The sequence below is a fragment of the Elephas maximus genome, chromosome 6, assembly GCF_024166365.1.
Source record: "Elephas maximus indicus isolate mEleMax1 chromosome 6, mEleMax1 primary haplotype, whole genome shotgun sequence".
NCBI lineage: Eukaryota > Metazoa > Chordata > Mammalia > Proboscidea > Elephantidae > Elephas > Elephas maximus.
This window is the reverse complement of record NC_064824.1, coordinates 68,178,951-68,199,197: the sequence shown is the minus strand read 5'-3', so window position 1 is coordinate 68,199,197 and position 20,247 is coordinate 68,178,951. Positions and strand designations below refer to the sequence as shown.

Below are 20,247 nucleotides of genomic sequence, written 5' to 3'. Positions count from 1 at the left end.
GGCACAACAGTTAAGTGCTTGGCTGCTAACCAAAAGGTTGGTGGCTCGACCCTGCCCAGCATCTCTGCGGGAGAAAGAACTAGTGATCTGCTTCTGTACAGACTACAGCCAAGAAAAACCTATGGCACTGTACTACTCTGTCACATGAGGTTGCTGTGAGTCGGAATTGACTCTACGGCATCCAACAGCAGTCTGTATCAGGCATTTTCTAGGAAGTAGACATTTAAAGATAATTTCTGTCGTCGAGCCCCCATTCAGACACATTAAACAAATATGATAAATATGGCAAATGTTATAATAGAGTGGCTAAAGTACTGGCATGCAGTACAACAGAGGGAGAGGAAAGGACTGGAAAGGAACATGGATTATCAGACAAAGCTTCCTGGGAGAGGTGACATTTATCTTAGTGAAGCCTTGAAGGGTAATTAATTTAAAAGTAGGAAGGAAGGTAGGGAGTTTGCTTTAGATAAAATAAAAGCAGTAAGCATTAGCACAGGTATTTGAAAATAAGTCACACACTTAAGTTACCACTCTTCTGTGGCTTTAGCAAGGTGGTAGCAGAGGAGTGGTATAGGATGAGGATGGAAAGGCAAGCGGGATGGTGAAGGTCCTTGAGAACTATGCAAGGAGTCCGCATCTTCCTCCACAGGCAATGGAGCATCATTAATGATGTTTAAATGGGAGCATGTTCCTATCAAAACTATTTATATGAGGCACTGTTCTTCCAACGATTCAAGCTCAAGATATTCAGTAATCTATATCTGGTCACCAAGATCTATATATTGTCCTCAAAAGTCTCTTGCACTGGTTACTTTCTAATTTCTACTATGAGAACAATAGTCCATCTAAATAATCTCTGACTTTACCATCTAAATAATCTCTGACTTCCCTCTCTCCTCACTTTAATTTACCAACCAAAATAGCAACAGTTAATTCCCTAAAACACTACTTTCATCATATTACTCCATCTCTCAAAAACTGTAGTTCTATCTACAGGAAAAAGTGTGAGCACAAAACTATGGCATTTATAGCCATCACAGCTGCCTCCACTGTATGTCCCCAACTCACTCAACTTCAACACAAACCCTTTTATCAGCTGAGCTGGCAGCAGGGGCCCAGCACATTTTAACGTTAAAGACATGACCTTTTAAATCCTCTAGCCCAAACCTGTGATTTTTACATGAAATGGTTCTCTTTCCAATAAGGTTACAAGTTACTTGTCTACCTTAAAATTTCTTTGTATCCTCCAAGTCCAGTGCCATGATTATTTCAGGTATTCAGTAAAAACCTGCTGACTTGAAACAAACTAAAAGTAATAAACTAATACCATACCTTTGTTAACTGAAATATTTTCTCTTTTACGGTCATAAATGAGATTTATATAAGCAAACTGTCTTTCAATTTAATCAGTTTAATAAATGCTTTCAAGAACAGATAATCCCCAAATTAAAAATTCTTCATCATTCTCTTTATTATTAGCATATCACAACTATGGCAAGTGATTACTCCTCTTTGTACATACCTTTCCTTGTTCTGCATGTCTTTCAGTAAATGCATTTATCTCAAAACACCACTGAGATATAATATCAAATGCTGGAACTGGCCAATTCAGACAGGAGGCACTGATGAAGGGATGTTCTGTTTGGTAAAATGTTGGCAGAAGTCCCAGGCAGCTGGCAAGAACTGAAAATTCTTCTTCTTCCTTTTAGAATAAGCAGAAAACTCTAAAGAACACTTCCCATTATAGATACTTTAGGAAAATAAGAAAACTTTCTTAACTAAGTAACCGAAGAAAAGGGAGAGAAGTAGGAGGGACAATGAAGAGAGGAAAAATTTCCTACCTATTATATACAAAGAAACATCCCCCAAATATTTCTCTTTGAAATTTAACTTCTGAGTGCCATACCATCTGTTCCTTTTAAACGTTTAATTTTTTTTTTTTTTTATGGTTGTCACATATCTGACAAATACAATCCACAAAACCTAGCTACTCTATGAAAGCAAATGCTAATTTGGAACAAGCAGAAAGCTACTTTTGGTTAGAAAGGCATGGGTTGTCAGTGCGGATAAAGAAAAACAGTAGTAAAAACATGGACTTGATAAGCGTCAATGCTAAGTGAATGAGAATCAAAGTCAGTTTAAAAAAACTTGAGAGATCTAAAAGTCAAGTAGTCTGAAGTTCGACCCAGTAATAAAAGATCCAGAGACGTCAGTATCTAGGTTTTATATCCTGAAAGTTGATTTTTAAAAGAGTTTGGTGGTGTTATAAACACCACAATATCTTCCTAACTCCTCTTTATTTAACCAAAAGGCCATTTAGGAGGCTCGTGTATCCACTTTCCTTTTCTACTGGATCAGTTCCTATCATCCTTCAAAATACAACTCCCCAGGGAAGCCTTCCCTGGCCCCCACTAATGAGATTTCAGACCACCAGTTCCACTCAGATAAAATGAATCCTTCCACACCTTGTAAACACCTCTATTGTTGCATTTATATATTACTTAAAAAACACAAAGAACTACAGCCTATATCCTCTAAATGTGAAGAAAGCACAGAGCAGTTGATGAAGGAAGAGTTGATTTTGTTTAATCTTCTCCATGCTAGAAGATGCTCATATTATGCTAGAAGGAAACATGCTTTTTTTTTTTTTTAGTTAAAATTCAAAAATAAAGTATGAAAGAACATATTTAATTGATGAGTGTGTTTAATTTGTTCAACATCTTATAACTCTGAATAGAATTTTTTGAGACAAATGTGCAGAGTTTATCTTGAAGCACTTGATAAAAACCAAAAAATCCAAACTATTTAATGTAATGGTGAATTACTTAAGAAAGAATAACAAACTGCTTAATTTTAATATACTTTAGCCTTCAAAGACCATAAATACGACGTCTTGATTCCCACATCGAGTTCTCTGGAAACAAATGGCAGATAACATCAAGATCATATCCTTTAAGCACAGTTTCTGCTTCCTACCCTGACATCTTCTTGCCTACTCACAATGATCTGCAGATTTATGCAACAGATTAAATCAGTAATAATTCATTCTTTGAAGTTGGTTACAAATCAAACATTTTGCTCTTATAAAATTACACATATGTCATCATTTTCAAACAACTGGCTTTCTGGCCAAAATAACTAAAAAGGTATTAAACACAGATAATGATTAGTGATTAAAAAAATCAAAGATTGAATACTACGATAATATTGGGCATATTATCACCAATCTAATCCCAAACTGCCCAAATAGCCAATATTAGTAATATTATAATAAAAATGAGTGGATGCTAACAAACAGAAAAATAATAATAGTAAATATTCTAAATATTTATTCCTTTGAGCAAGGCTAACATATGCTTATATGACAGTCTGATATAGATAGAGGGATTATACTATGTACCCATAAAAAATATTCCCCAAAATTAGTTTATTATCTCTACCCTAAATTATACCTGGCAGCTAGGTAAATCTTCTCCAAAAAGGTGATGCTGAAGAAGACTGGTGATTCTGAGAAAAGGTAAGCAGAAGTCCTGTAAATATTGTTCCATGGATTCAGGAGACCAAGTAACAGGGCTAACCTAAAGTTAAAAAAGGAAAATTTGAACAATTCATTCTATAATAGATGTGGCTTAAAAATCTATATTTGTAATGTCAACAGAATCCTTTTTTTTCACTGAATAACCACTACATCCGGCTTGGAGAAAGCATACCATTCCACACTCCTGATTTCCTTCTTCATGATATAACTTTCCTTTGGATAGTTCACTTATTACAAAGCTCAATAACACTTCATAAGACTTTTGAGCATCACATGTATTCTGGAAAAAATTAAAATATTTGTTACATCAGTCATTCAAAATTAGAAACATTTTACATTGAAAGAATACTTTATAAAGTATAACTGTAATTACATTATTTTTCTAGCATGTGAACTTCAATTCTTCAAATGTGCATAAAAGTATATCTCTGGATTCACAATGAAATTGGGTAGGTAGTTAAAGTTATTCTAACACTTCTTTAAAAAGCAGCATATGAAAGTATATAGTGGGTGTCATGGACTGAATCGTGTTCCCCAAAAATGTCTTGATTCCCACATCGAGTTCTCTGGAAACAAATGGCAGATAACATCAAGATCATATCCTATAAGCATAGTTTCATTTACTTTCCTTCTGCTTCCTAACCTGTCATCTTCTTGCCTACTCATAATGATCCACAGATTTATGGCTACGTCATGATTCCCAGTATTGTATGATTGTCTACCATTTTGTCATCTGATGTGATCTTCCTATGGGTTGTAAATCCTATCACTATGATATTAATGAGATGAATTAGTGGCAGTTATGTTGATGAGATCTACAAGATTAGATTGTGGTTTAAGACAATCTCTTTTGAGATATAAAAGAGAGAAGCAAGCAGAGAGAGACTCTGTACCACCAAGAAAGCAGCACTGGGAGCAGATCGCGTCCTTTGGACCCAGGCTCCCTGCACCTGAGGAGCTACTTGACCAGGGGCAGATTGATGACAAGGACCTTCCTCCTGAGGCAATAGAGAAAGCCTTCCCCGGGAGATGACTCCCTGAATTTGGACTTGTAGCCTACTAGACTGTGAGAGAATAAATTTCTCTTTGTTGAAGCCATCTACTTGTGGTATTTCTGTTATAGCAGCATTAGATAACCAAGACAATGTGTATGTAAATAAGCATATGTAAATCATACCTTTTGACCCAGTAATTCCCACTCCTGGGAATTCGTCCTAAGGAAATAATTAAAATGGGGAAAAAAAAATAGCTATATGCACAAGAGATTCACTGCAGCACTAATATAGCAAAAAATTAGAAACGACAAATAAATTGTCAGGCAGTTACCTAAATTATGGTATACCAATCCAACAGAGCATTTTATACGCAATGAATATGATAATGTGAGATATATGAAAAGCATTTATAATATAATGTGAAAAGAGCCAAATAAAAGCATATATACAGTGTTAGCAGTGGTATAAATTATATACGCAAGGAATAGAAGAAATTCTGGGCTCCAGGTTTTTTTTCCTTTACAATTTCCCTCAAATTATTTTAGTAGTTAATGTAAAAATAAAGTAGGATATTTATTATAGAACATGAAGATAATTACATTAACAGTCTAAAACTTATTAAATTTCATGACTATATACTATACTGTTATAGGGAAGAAAAACAATAACTATAAATTCAAATGTATTTGAATAGAATCTTTACATATAAAGAAATGCATCTCTCTATATAACCACAGAGAAATTAGAGGCAGCTGCAAGCTATAGTAAAGTGTAAACTGGGATAAAGTCCTAACTTTGCTATAATGTTGTTTATTCTACTCATTAACTATACTTTTAAATAGTAAAACATAACAATTCAATAAAGTAACCATCTTGGAATATAACTTTACCTCAACTTTTAAGACATGTATAGTTTGGATCACAGAGAGTTTGCTACTTAAATGATACTCGGTCTTTCTGTGGTTCCTCACTGTTTCACACATGTTACTGCACTCTCTTCAACTAGATCGTGAATTCTAAAATGTCAGGAACTATGTATTTTCCACATCTCTTTTTACTTAGCAAAAATCTGAGTGCTAAATACCTGCTGGCTAATTGATGAATTTATTGCAGTAATGTTGGAGTTTATGACTTTAGAACTTGTCTGGATGTGCCCCTTTTATAAATCAATTCTTTGGATTATCTTTAAATTACTTCCCTGTTTTCTGCCATATTCATTCAGCCACGTAGAGTTATCATGTCCTGATTCTAAACTATAAAAACAGCCCAACTTTACAATTGTTATCCTTATATCATGTGACCCCCCCCCCCAACTTGGTCCAATTAACCAACAAGATGATCATTTGACAAATGTGATGACCTACAGGTTAGCAAAGATCAATACCCCACTGAATATCAAAACAGCAGCATACTGTATTTTAAAAATGGATTTAATCAAAATTGTTCTTAAATAGGCAGAGATCACTTGAGCTCAAAATATAGAAAATTTGAACAAAAACAGATTTTGCTACTTATTAATCAGGTGGTAAACGTATGTGGGTTAAATAAAGAAAAGGGTCAAGAGTTGAGAGATGCCAAGAGAGTCTGAATCAGGTAGAATGTTTTGTCATGAATTACAGTGCTTCTTAAATTTTGGTGGGTGACAGACCCTTTAGGTATATGCTGGATACTACAGTCCCACTCCTCAGCAAACAAATAAAACAAACCTATCCAGAGACCCTAGATCAAGAAGCCCTGGTATAAAGACTCTTTTAGCAGAAATTTCATTGACCAGAAAGAGCACAATTTATACTAAGTAAAATGGTGATTTCCCAGCAGAACCAAACCTCATTACCAAATTAACTCTAATACTCCTTCAAAAAATATATAGTACCTCTATTTTTATTGCTGCAGGCCAAATTATACCTGACAAAAATCTATTTTGGGCCTGTGAGTGGCCATCTAGGATACTCCACCAGTCTCATCCCTTTGGGAGCAAATGAGAATGAAGAAAACTAAAGATACAAGGGAAAGATCAGTCCAAAGGACTAACGGACCACATCTACCACGGCCTCTACCAGACTGAGTCCAGTACAACCAGATGGTGCCTGGCTACCACCACTGACTGCTCTAACAGGGATCACAATAGAGGGTCCTGGACAGAGTTGGAGAAAAATGTAGAACAAAATTCTAACTCAAAAAGAAAGACCAGACTTGCTGGCCTGACAGAGACTGGAGAATATGGTCCCCGGACATCCTTTCTGCTCAGTAATGAGGTCACACCTGAGGCTCACTGTTCAGCCAAAGGTTGAACTAAAGGGGCACACCAGCCCTATGGCAGGGACTGGAAAGCAGGAGGGAACAGGAAAGATGGTAACAGGAAACCCAGGGTTGAGAAGGTAGAGTGTTGACACGTTGTGTGGTCGTTAACCAGTGTCATAGAAAAATGTGTGCACTAACTTTGATGAGAAATTAGTTTGTTCTGTAAAATTTTTTAAAAAAGGAGAAATATTAAGAGAAAAATCTGTTTTCATTAGAATTACCAGACTCGGGGATAAGGAATTAGAGAGATGGAAAGAATGAGTGAAACTCCGTTAAAAAAAGGAAGGAAGGAAGGGTAGAAGGGAGTAAAGGAAGGAGAAAAAAGGAAGAAAAATTAAATATTAAAGAAATGACTAATAGAGAAACCTAGTTATACAAGTCACAGTGATTTTTTCATCGTTCATAAATATAATTGTTGCTATATTTACAATCTGCAATGAATCTAAATGTTTAAAAATTTAGATTCTAACTGTAGAAAAAGTTAACAGCAAACTATAGAGTATCATTTTTTCTTTTGTTTCATTAATTCATATGGCTATAAGCTTATTTTAAATTTAAATTCTGACAAGAATCTGCCTCATATTAACTGTTTTATTAAATATTTTTTTAAATAGCTAACATCAAATTGAGAGGGAACACTGATAAAACAGTTACCCAAATTACTTCATGTTCCTTCCATCACAGATTTACAATTGTCTAATTTTCTGTCATGTGAGGTCTCATTTTAGCAAATAGTTAAACGAAGAAATTTAATCCCAATTTATATCAGCGAATGTTTTAAATATGTAATTTTTCAGGATTAGACAACTTACTAAGGAAACATTTAAACAACGACATAGCATAGAAATCTAATACATTCGATTTGAATACTAATAGTCTAAGTATCAGATTAGAGTATATGGAAAAAAGAGATATAATTGCAGAAGGCAAAATTACCCAAGAATCAACTAGGAAAAAGGAATGAAAGTCACTCAAGGAAAAGACAGAAAATCATAAGAATTTAGGATAACAGAATTTTACAGGGTCCCTTATAAATCATGAGGTTCAAATCTCTCATTTACCTTTGAGAAAGCTGAGGTCCAGAGATTTTTTATGTCTTGACCAAAAAAGTTATGTCTTTAGTAGTAGGTACTTGGCCTAGTACCTGGGTTCAGTGGCCAACTTATCAATATCCCTAATTAAGATATAACGAAATTTGTGATACTATATTAAATTTTTGTACACATTATTGTGATTAGGTAGTGAACTGGTGTTAAAGTTATATTGAACATATTTCATGTATTTACAATTGGTTCTTGCTACTTTTATACATAGATGAGATTTTAACAAAAACTTTTCAATGAGGTTTAAAAACTCTTTAAGACTCTGTGAGCCAATCAAAAGGCTCAATTACACCATACCTATTAAATTTTCCTACCAAACCAAACCAATCAAACCTGTTGCCACTGAGTCGATTCTGACTCATAGCAGTCCTATAGGGCAGAGTAGAACTGTCCTGTAGGGTATGTAAGGAGCAGTTGGTGGATCTGAACTGCTGACCTTTTGGTTAGCAGCTGAGCTCTTAACTACTTTGCCACCTTCCTAAAACAAACACTGAAGTAATTTTCTTATTTTTACCTATCTCTAAAGCCAAACTGCTCAGCCCAGTTCTTAGGTTCTATAGTATCCAATTTGTTTTCAAGCCGTTTGAAAATACTTTCATTTACCTGAACTTTGTGCAATTTTTCTAAATTGTTTACCTAATTTCAATTTAAAGAGAACTCTTGTGAATTTGCTAAGAACTTATATACCCAAACACCAGGAAAAGTATTTAAAGAGGCATAATTAAGAAAAGACAAAGATTTATAAATTTAGAAGTGGTGAGTCGAAAGGCATCTTTGGATTGTGACTGGGAATAGGGACAAGGAGAGGAAAAGGTGACAGCTAAGAAAAAACAAGTCTGCAGACATTTTATTACCTGCTCATTGTGTAGGCACAATTTGTAGAACTTCTCTAAGTTTAAGGTTTGCAGCAAAGAGCTGCCCAAATACAAAGGATAAGTGCAAGGCTTTGAGATAGATGCAGAAGGCCTAACTGTGCAAGGTAAGTATTTTAACTTTTTTAAGCCTAAAAATGCTCCATTTTCAATTAAAATACCATCAAATAACTCATTTTGTCTTTTAAACACTTAATCTCATTTCTCCTATCCCCAACTTAACTGAATTCACTAAACTATTACATGACAAATTCAGACAAGAAAGTAACCTTTTTGAGCGCTCCCACATGTTTCCAGGCTGACCTGTCTTCCTCATTACATTTAACTGAAAGTGCTGCAAGTGCCTGCGTGTAGAGTAGTGTAAAAAGCACCTTCACAATGCAGGTAAAGTGATCTGCAAGAGAAAGAGAGCATTGTTATTTCTGGAGAATCTAGACATTTTGTATTTGAGGTAATGCCATAATACATGTCTTTCTTTATACATGTAATTGGTTTTTGTTCAACATTGAAGTAGTTACTTAATAAAATGAAATTATAAAGTATTATTATATTTGCTACCCAAAAGATCTGAAACTATGAAAGTAAAGTTCCTCTATTCATCCACAGTATATATGTAAATGAAGAGCATTTGACATAGTGGAAAATGTGCTCTGTCTTAGAAGATCAGAGTGTTAATGCCACTGAATCTTGAAATAGCTGTGTAACCTTGGCAAATCCCCTTCCTGGGCATCAGGTCCTCAATAACAATGAGTCTGAATGTTTAAAATTAATACTCCATTTACCTCCAAGGAATATAAGATAGATTTGTATAAATTAAAAGCAAACAAAAAACAAATAATCTCATATTTTAAGCACTCTGAGTTTCAGAATTCAATGAAAACTATAACAATGCAAAAACAGCAGTAACAATATGTAAAATGCCTATTAACCTCTGGCATACATTAGGGGCTTAATAAACGGCCCCTTAATAATTACAATTAGCATTTACATATCCCTAATAACTTAGTGTGGAAACACTGGTGGCGTAGTGGTTAAGAGCCATGGCTGCTAACCAAAAGGTCGGCAGTTCAAATTCACCAGGCGCTCCATGGAAACCGTATGGGGCGGTTCTACTCTGTCCTATAGGGTTGCTATGATTCAGAATAGACTCGACAGTAATGGGTTTGATTTTTTTTGAAAAACTTAGACAATTTCCTCAAATGTCTCATTCAATTCTCTTAACAGTCTCAATTGGGCAACTGAAACTCAAAAGGATGTGTCTGAGATATCAAAGCTAATAAGCACCCAGGGCTGAACTTGAATCCGCGAAAATCATTTTACTTCAGATCCAGTATTCCTTCTATCATGTTATGCTGCTTTCCCAGTAAGTGGGTGTTGTTTTGTTGTTGTTAGGTGCTGGTGAGTCAGCTCCCACTCATAATGACCCTATGCACAACAGAACGAAACACTGCCCTATCCTGTGCCATCCTCACAATCTGGCTGCTATGCTCAAACCCATCCTTGTAGCCACTGTGTCAATCCATCTTGTCTTCCTCTCTTTCATTGATCCTCTACTTTACCAAGTAAGTGGATACTATCATTTAACCATTTGCTGAAGTAAAAAACTTGTAGGCATCCTTAATAATTTCCTATCTCTTTCACCCCACATTCAATAATCACCAAGTCCCATCAATTCTACTTTTTAAATATCTCTCAAGTCAATTCTGCCACTATGAACCAGATTTCTATCCTTTCTTGACAAGGCCTATAATCCTGGCCTAAGTGGTTGTGGTGGGGGTTCCCAAGACCAGTCCCAGATTTGATGATTGTTTAGGACTCACAAGACTCAGCATATAATCACACAGTAAAAGGATACAAAGCAAAATCAGCCAAGGGAAAAGACATGGGGTGAAGTCCAGAAGAAACTTCTAAGAGTCCTCTCCCAGTGGAGTCACACGATTCACTTAATTCCCCCAACAATGAGTTGTGATAACATTTGTGAAATGTCTACCAGGGAAACTTGTTAGAGACTCAGTGCCCAGGGTTTTTACTAGGGGCTGGTCATGGAAGCACCTTCTGACTAGCATGTACCAAAATTCCAGACTCACAAAAGGAAAGAAGGTATTCAGCATAAACCACATTGTACAATTTAGGCACAGTAAGCCACTGTCTCACCAGTTCTGGGAAACAGGGACAATAACACCACCTACCTTAAAAGGATTAAATGAAATAATGTTTACATGCTTTAATGCTTCAAACCTGATTGAAAATGGCAGGTACTCACTAAATATCTTCTGTTATTAATAATATTATTTATGATGTTTGTTTGCTTTCCTTTTGATATCTATAGGTACTTGAGTTTACAGCACCTACATTGGGCAATGAGAAACCCCCAAGCATTTTACACAGGAGAGTGATCATGTTAGATTTGCGTTTTAAAATATTCACTGTGTAAACTAAGGAAGAGCAATGAGGATGGGTCAAATTAGAGAAATATTTAGATGACAGAAATTACAGGATTTGGTAGATATTTGGAGGTAGAAGATGACAGTACTCTCTCATTGAACAAAGGGTAGATGGTAACAGCATTGACTGAAATGGAAAACTGAAGAAGAGAGCAGGTTTAGATGGGAAGAAGATGAACTCAATTTTATATATGTTAAGACTGAGGCCTGTATAGAAATTCAGGTCTGGAGCTCAGAAGGCAGTTGTATCCTGGAGTTGAAGATTTGAGAATCATCAAAGAATAGGTGCAGCTAAAGCTATATGGTAAAGGAATGAGATAAAATTAAAATGGAAGAGGACAAGGACAATGCAGAGAGTGTTATAGGAAGAGGTGAAGGAAAATAAGTAGAAAAAGAGACAGCAGTAGAAAGGGGAAAGGATGTTGTCATCAAAGGTGAAGAAAAGATAGTGTTCCATCAAGTAATTAAACGTTTTAATAGAAAGATGAAGATTATAGAATTTGCCTAACAAACATAAACAAAAAGATCTTAACCAGGAGGTCATTTATATTGCTACTCACATACAGCTTTTCACTGTGTACTTTTTAAGTTTTTATTATATTTTATTAAAAAGATAACTTGCATTAAAAGAAATGACAGCTACTATAAGCAAATTTTTGGAGTGCTCGCGGCGCAGTGGTTAAGAGCTATCTATGGCTGCTAAACAAAATGTCAGCAGTTTGAATTCACCAGTTGCTCCTTTAAAACCCTATGGGGCAGTTCTACTCTGTCTTATAAAGTTACTGTGAGTGAGAATCAACTGGTCGGCAATGGGATTGGTTTTGGTTATAAGCATATTTTAACTTCTGTAGTACAGCAAAGTACAAATTTCTGTTTTCAGTTGGTCTTTATCTGCCTTGATTATCATTTTTTAAATATTTAAACTAGCAATCTTAAAAGTCACAGCTCGTGACTTTTGTTATTGCTGGGTGACATGGAGTTGATTCTGACTCATAGCAACTGTATGTGACAGAGCAGAACTGTTCCATAGGGTTTTCTTGGCCATAATCATTATGGAAGCAGACCACCACGGCTTTCTCCCACAGAGTTGCTGGGTGGGTTCAAATTGTCAATCTTTCGATTAGTAGCTGAGAGCTTAACCACTGGGCCACTAGGGCTCCTTTTATTGAATGATTACCATGTGTGAAATCAATGTCTTAGGGACTTTAGAAAAAAACAAGGAATCACTCATATGGGGTGCATATAAAGTAAATAGGTTGTATCCTCCAAGGTTGCAACAGAGAGTAAAGCCCTTCAAAATATAATTATCAAAATTTAAAAAGGAGGAAAAGAATTGGACATCTACTCTTGGTTAATGTGTTTTAAGAAAAAACCAAAAACCCACTATCAAACCACCTGAGGGTGAAAGAAGAAAGATCAATGCTTACTTAAAATGTCTTAGAAGTGACCAGACTGCAAACAATGGCATAGATTTTAAATTATATGGTAGTAAAAAACTGCCAAAAGGATTAAACTACTAAACAGGTGCCACATCTACCTAAGTAACCATATTTCAGACGATGAAGTCATCATTTTATTATTGATATACAATTTATCATTTAAAATTTTTTGAAACATAATTCATTAAATTAAAACAATATTTTAAATGGACATCATATATAAATCTTTGTCTATATTCCTGATGTTTTTCCTGAGTATAAAATCCAAGAAAAGGAATAAGTAGGACATTAACTGGGGTAAGGGCTTGACTCTGGAATGATACCAGCAAAATCTGAGTAAACCAGACTTTCTTCAGTAAATAGGGCATAAATACACGGTGAAAATTTTTCTAAAAACCAATAATTGAATAGTTAGTGAGTACCCACTCTATGCAGTGACATTTGTGCTAGAGTTAAATCCATTTTTAAAGGTGTTAATAGTATTATGGTGATGTTTGCTAAAAGAATACTTACTTTTAGAGACACATATTGAAGACTGTAAGGATAAAATGATACGATGTATAGGATTTGCTTCAAAATAAGCTGGGGTGGGAGGGAGGAGGGAGTAGGTGAGTATACAAATACAACAACGTTGGCAATGAGCTGATAATTGGTGGGTGCATGGGGGTTTATTAAACTCTGCTCTCTACTGTTACATGTGTTTGAAATACTCTAAAATTAAAAAAAAAAAGTTTAAGATTTGATTTGTAAGAAAGCGAAACTCCATTATTTTCTTTCTTAAAGTGAATGGAAAATGAAAAGCACCCTACCATTTTTCTTTCAAAGGTCCTGCTTATGGGATCCTGGAAGCAGAGGATAGCCTATAATCACCAATACCGGATGCTCCGGAGATTCCTAAGGAGTTTGTATCCCTACAGAGCATAGTCAAAAACAGAATCGTGAAGCTCCTCAATGTCACAGGGGTGGGAAAGGACAACAACATGATCCAAACCCGCGTAACTGAACCTCCCAAAAAGACAAATCATTTTAGGTTTTAAACCCTGGAGTTTCAAAAAGAAGGAAGAATTTTAGCCAAAGTGTAAGTTTTGTGTAGATCTTCCAAGAGGGCTTCTTATAAGAGAGGGTGTACTTCCTCTCCCACCTCTCTATTCTGTTGCCTGAAATAAAACTATGATGGCTGGAACTCTAGCAGCCACCGTGGAACATGAAGATGAGACCCAACCATAAGGACGCTGGCACTGTGAAGTAGAAAGACCTGGCCTGCCTATATTCAGACTTCTTTTTACATGAAAGAAAAACAGATTGCTACCTCAACTTAAGCTACTGTGTTACTCGGAGTCCTTCTCTGTTATATAAAAGCCAAATCTGATCCTAAGTGATAAAACTTTCTTCCCTTTGGATATGAAGAACTAACCATGAATACCTAAAGACAGTGATGAATCAAAGTTGCTTCCAAGCTTATTCTTTGGAGGCCAGTGATATGATAGGTATTAAGATAGATAAGATAGAAGGACATGAAAACAGATCAAAGACAAACATTTGTCTTTAATGTATTTGAGCTTCTGAGGAGACAACTGACATAAAAAGGTCTTTTAACCTGATAACAGTACTAATTAAAAAACTTAAGAGATGGCCAGGTAGGTATCTAAATCACCTATTTTCAGATGAAACCATGACAGTCATCTAACATTCCAGAAAATATAAACATTAATATTTTCTTCCACCTCCCTTCCTCTTCTATTAGCAACCAGTAATGAAATAGGTACACAAATACATACTACTAAAAATAAACACAGCTTACAATAAAAACACAGATCCAACGAAGACCACTAACTGGTAATTCTCATAAGACAAAGTCCCTTTAGTCACTAGGGGATGGAAAAGGAAAATTTATATTAACAACTCTACCTCCTCTACTCTAAAACGCCCCACCTCCCAAAAAAAAGATGTCTGAGGAAAATTAAAGTAACTTTTTTTTTAATATATAATTAAGCTCTGAACTTCCTAGCGGTTAAGGTAAAGGTGTTTACCCAGTTCTCAATGGGTGACAGTCTAAAAAATACAATTCAATGAATAACGGCATTTTTTTTTTCTGGCCTTAAATTCTAAAAGAAACAACAACATATTATAAAAATGAGTTTAACAGCAGTTTTATAAAAACAGTACAGCTAATTCAACCTTGAATTACTATGAAATTTTAAGATATAAATCAGGTTTTTATAAAAGGATTCTAAATAAAAGTAAGGTTGTTGTTTTGTTTCATAGATTTGATTCCCACTCAGAACGACACTACAGTACACAGGAGAACTGCCCCACAGGGCATCCTAGGTTGTAAATCCTTATGGGAAGAGATGACCAGGTCTTTTCTTCCATGGAAAAGCTAGTGGATTTGAACTACTGGCCTTTCGGTTAGCAGCGAGCTCTTAATCACTGCACCAGTAGGGCTCCTTGGAGGTAAGGTTAATAGCTGTTAAATACTTAGCTGTTTTCTCAAGGTCAAGTCCCATGTTTTATTCATCTTTGTATCTCCAGCACCTACTGACAAACAAGTACAGCAACCTGGCATCTAGTAGATATTCATTAAATGTTTCCTGAACTCAATCAGGCAATAGCTTTCACAAGCTAAGTACTAATTAAACGTTTACTAATTAAACATTTGTTGTTTGTCCACCAAACATTTTTTTTCGAATTTTTATTGTGCTTTAAGTGAAAGTTTACAAATCAAGTCAGTCTCTCACACAAAAACCCATATACACCTTGCTACACACTCCCAGTTACTCTCCCCCTAATGAGACAGCCCACTCTCTCCCTCCACTCTCTTGTTTTGTGTCCATTTCACCTGCTTCTAACCCCCGCCACCCTCTCATCTCCCCTCCAGGCAGAAGATGTCAACATAGTCTCAAGTGTCCACCTGATCCAAGAAGCTCACTCCTCACCAGCATCCCTCTCCAATCCATTGTCCAGTCCAATCCATGTCTGAAGAGTTGGCTTCGGGAATGGTTCCTGTCCTGGGGCAACAGAAGGTCTGGGAGCCATGACCACTGGGGTCCTTCTAGTCTCACTCAGACCATTAAGTCTCGTCTTATGAGAATTTGGGGTCTGCATCCCACTGTTTTCCTGCTCCCTCAGTGGTTTTCTGTTGTATTCCCTGTCAGGGCAGTCATCGATTGTAGCCAGGCACCATCTAGTTCTTCTGGTGTCAGGATGATGTAGTTTCTGGTTCATGTGCCCCTTTCTGTCTCTTGGGCTCATAATCGCCTTATGTCCTTGGTGTTCTTCATTCTCCTTTGATCCAGGTGCGTTCACACCAATTGATGCATCTTAGATGGCTGCTTGCTAGCGTTTAAAACGCCAGACGCCACTCTTCAAAGTGGGATGCAGAATTACGCCAATTGACGTAGATGTCCCCTGAAACCATGGTCCCCAGACCCCTGCCGCTGCTACGCTGGCCTTAGAAGCATTCAGCTTATCCAGTAAACTTCTTTGCTTTTGGTTTAGTCCAATTGTGCTGACCTCCCCTGTATTGTGTGCTGTCTTCCCCTTCACCTAAAGTAGTTCTTATCTACTATCTAATTAGTGAATGCCCCTCTCCCACCCTCCCTCCCTGTCCCCTCTTGTAACTACAAAATAATGTTTTCTTCTCAGTATAAACTGTTTCTCAAGTTCTTATATTAGTGATCTTATATAATATTTGTCCTTTTGCACTGACTAATTTCACTCAGCATAATGCCTTCCAGGTTCCTCCATGTTATGAAATGCTTCACAGATTTATCACTGTTCTTTATCGATGCATAGTATTCCATTGTGTGAATATACCATAATTTATTTATCCATTCATCCATTGATGGGCGCCTTGGTTGCTTCCATCTTTTTGCTATTGTAAACAGTGCTGCAATAAACAATGGTGTGCATGTATCTGTTCATGTAAAGGCTCTTATTTCTCTAGGATATATTCCAAGGAGTGGGATTGCTAGATCGTATGGTAGTTCTATTTCTAGCTTTTTAAGGAAGCGCCAAATCGATTGCCAAAGTGGTTGTACCATTTGACATTCCCACCAGCAGTGTAGAAGTGTTCCAGTGTCTCCACAGCCTCTCCAACATTGATTATTTTGTGTTTTTTGGATTAATGCCAGCCTTGTTGGAGTAAGATGAAATCTCATTGTAGTTTTGATCTGCATTTCTCTAATGGCTAATGATCCTGAGCATTTCCTCATGTATCTGTTAGCTACCTGAATGTCTTCTTTAGTGAAGTCTCTATTCATGTCTTTTGCCCATTTTTTAATTGGGTTGTCTTTTTGCAGTTGAGTTTTTGCAGTACCATGTAGATTTTAGAGTTCAGGCACTGATCGGAAATGTCATAGCTAAAATCTTTTTCCCAGTCTGTAGGTAGTCTTTTTACTCTTTTGGTGAAGCCTTTGGATGAACATAAGTGTTTGATTTTTAGGAGCTCCCAGTTATCTAGTTTTTCTTCCGCATTCTTCATAATGTTTTTTAAACTGTTTATGCCATGTATTAGGGTTCCTAACATTGTCCCTATTTTTTCTTCCATGATCTTTATTGTTTTAGATTTTATATTTAGGTCTTTGATCCATTTTGAGTTAGTTTTTGTGCATGGAGTGAGGTATGGGTCTTGTTTCATTTTTTTGCAGATGGTATCTAGTTATGCCAGCACTATTTGTTAAAAAGACTGTCTTTTCCCCATTTAACTGTTTTGGGGCCTTTGTCAAATATCAACTGCTCATATGTGGATGGATTTACGTCTGGATTCTCAATTCTGTTCCATTGGTCCATGTATCTGTTGTTGTACCAGTACCAGGCTGTTTTGACCACTGTGGCAGTATAATAGGTTCTAAAATCAGGTAGAGTAAGGCCTCCCACTTTGTTCTTCTTTTTCAGTAATGCCTAATTTATCCGGGGCCTCTTTCCCTTCCATATGAAGTTGGTGATTTGTTTCTCCATCTCATTAAAGAATGTCGTTGGGATTTGGATTGGAATTGCGTTAAATGTATAGATCGCTTTTGGCAGAATGGACATATTTATAATGTTAAGTCTTCCTATCCATAGGCAAGGTATGTTCTTCCACTTATGTAAATCTCTTTTGGTTTCTTGCGGAAGTGTGCTGTAGTTTTCTTTGTATAAGTCTTTCAAATCTCTGGTAAGATTTATTCCTAAGTATTTTATCTTCTTGGGGGCTACTGTAAATGGCGTTGATTTGGTGATTTCCTCTGCAATGTTCTTTTTGTTGGTGTAGAGGAATCCAACTGATTTTTCTATGTTTATCTTGTATCCCGATACTCTGCTGAACTCTTCCATTAGTTTCAGTAGTTTTCTGGAGGATTCCTTAGGGTTTTCTGTGTATAAGATCATGTCATCTGCAAATAGAGATACTTTGACTTCTTCCTTGCCAATCTGGATGCACTCTATTTCTTTGTCTAGCCTAATTGCTCTGGCTAGGACTTCCAGCACAATGTTGAATAAGAGTGGTGATAAAGGGCATCCTTGTCTGGTTCCCGATCTCAGTGGGAATGTTTTCAGGCCCTCTCCATTTAGGGTGATGTTGGCTGTTGGCTTTGTATAAATGCCCTTTATTATGTTGAGGAATTTTCCTTCTATTCCTATTTTGCTGAGAGTTTTTATCATGAATGAGTGTTGAACTTTGCCAAATGCCTTTTCTGCATCAATTGATAAAATCCTGATTGTCTTTTTTTTTTTTAATTTATGTGGTAGATTACATTAATTGTTTTTCTAATGTTGAACCATTCCTAAATACCGGGTATAAATCCCACTTGGTCATGGTGAATTATTTTTTTGATATGTTGTTGAATTCTATTGGCTAGAATTTTGTCAAGGATTCTTGCATCTACATTCATGAGGGATATAGGTCTATAATTTTCTTTTTTTCTGGTGTCTTTTTTTTCCACCTGGTTTTGGTATTAGGGATATATGGTGGCTTCATAGAATGAGTTTGGTAGTATTCCATCCTTTTCTATGCTCTGAAATACCTTTAGTAGTAGTGGTGTTAACTCTTCTCTGAAAGTTTGGTAGAACTCTGCAGTGAAGCCGTCCAGACTAGGGCTTTTTTTTGTTGGCAGTTTTTTGATTACCATTTCAATCTCTTCTTTTGTTATGGGTCTATTTAATTCTTCTACCTCTGTTTATGTTAGTTTAGGTAGGTAGTGTGTTTCTAGGAATTCATCCATTTCTTCTAGGTTTTCAAATTTGTTTGAGTATAGTTTTTCATAGTAGTCTGATATGATTCTTTTAATTTCAGTTGGGTCTGTTGTAATATCGCCCAACTCATTTCTTATTTGGGTTATTTGCTTCCTTTCCTGTTTTTGTCAGTTTGGCCAGTGGTTTATCAATTTTATTGATTTTTTCAAAACTCCAGCTTTTGGTCTTGGTAATTCTTTCAATTGTTTTTCTGTTTTCTATTTTAGTTCAGCTCTAATTTTAATTATTTATTTTTTTCTGGTGCCTCTGGGTTTCTTTTGTTGCTCTCTATGTCTTCAAGTTGTAGGGATAATTCTTTGATTTTGGCCCTTTCTTCTTTTTGGATGTGTGCACTTATCGATATAAATTGGCCTCTGAGCACCGCTTTTGCTATGTCACAAAGGTTCTGATAGGAAGTGTTTTCATTCTTATTGGATTCTCTGAATTTCTTTATTCCATCCTTAATGTCTTTTATAATCCAGTCTTTTTTGAGCAGGGTATTGTTCAGTTTCCAAGTGTTTGATTTCTTTTCCCATTATTGATTTCCACTTTGATGACCTTATGGTCAAAGAAGATGCTTTGTAATATTTCAATGTTTTGTATTCTGCTAAGGCTTGCTTTATGACCTAATATGTGGTCTATTCTAGAGCATGTTCCATGTGCACTAGAAAAACAAGTATAGTTGGTTGCTGTTGGATGAAGTGTTCTGTATATGTCTATGAGGTCAAGTTGGTTGATTGTGGCATTTAGATCTTCCGTGTCTTTACTGAGCTTCTTTCTGGATGTGCTGTGGTTCACCGAAAGTGGTGTGTTAAAGTCTCCTACTATTATTGTGGAGCTGTCTATCTCACTTTTCAATGCTGATAGAGTTTGTTTTATGTATCTTGCAGCCCTCTCACTGGGTGCATAAATATTTAATATGGTTATATCTTCTTGATGTATTGTCCCTTTAATCATTATATAGTGTCCTTCCTTATCCTTTCTGATGGATGTCACTTTAAAATCTATTTTGTCAGAAATTAATATTGCCACTCCTGCTCTTTTTTAATTGTTGTTTGCTTGATATATTTTTTTCTACCCTTTGAGTTTTAGTTTGTTTGTGTCTCTAAGTCTAAGGTGTGTCTCTTGTAGGCAGCATATAGACAGATCTTGTTTTTTAATCCATTCTGCCACCCTCTGTCTCTTTATTGGTGCATTTAGTCCATTTACATTCAGGGTGACTATGGATAGCTCTTTTTTTTTTTTTTTTTAATGAATTTAGTGCTATCATTTTGATGTCCTTTTTTGTGTGTTGAGTTTCTTTTTTCCACTTGATTTTATGTGCTGAGTAGATTTTCCTTATATA

At 36.0% G+C, this 20,247-nt stretch overlaps 1 protein-coding gene across 4 annotated transcripts in view; it reads right to left on the bottom strand.

Annotated features, from left to right (window-relative positions):
- Window positions 1–20,247, bottom strand: part of UBR3 (ubiquitin protein ligase E3 component n-recognin 3) — a 236,017-nt gene that overhangs the window by 10,663 nt on the left and 205,107 nt on the right. For 2 of the 4 annotated variants that reach the window (XM_049887378.1, XM_049887377.1), the window contains exons 33-36: window positions 9,079–9,203; window positions 3,711–3,818; window positions 3,453–3,578; window positions 1,523–1,702 (exon numbers count right to left, since the gene is read on the bottom strand). In XM_049887378.1, coding sequence (XP_049743335.1) covers window positions 1,523–1,702; window positions 3,453–3,578; window positions 3,711–3,818; window positions 9,079–9,203 — 539 coding nt within the window. Of the gene's footprint in view, window positions 1–1,522; window positions 1,703–3,452; window positions 3,579–3,710; window positions 3,819–3,910; window positions 4,105–7,771; window positions 8,009–9,078; window positions 9,204–20,247 lie in introns of those variants that run through there. The other 2 variants (XM_049887379.1, XM_049887380.1) reach the window with 2 other exon arrangements.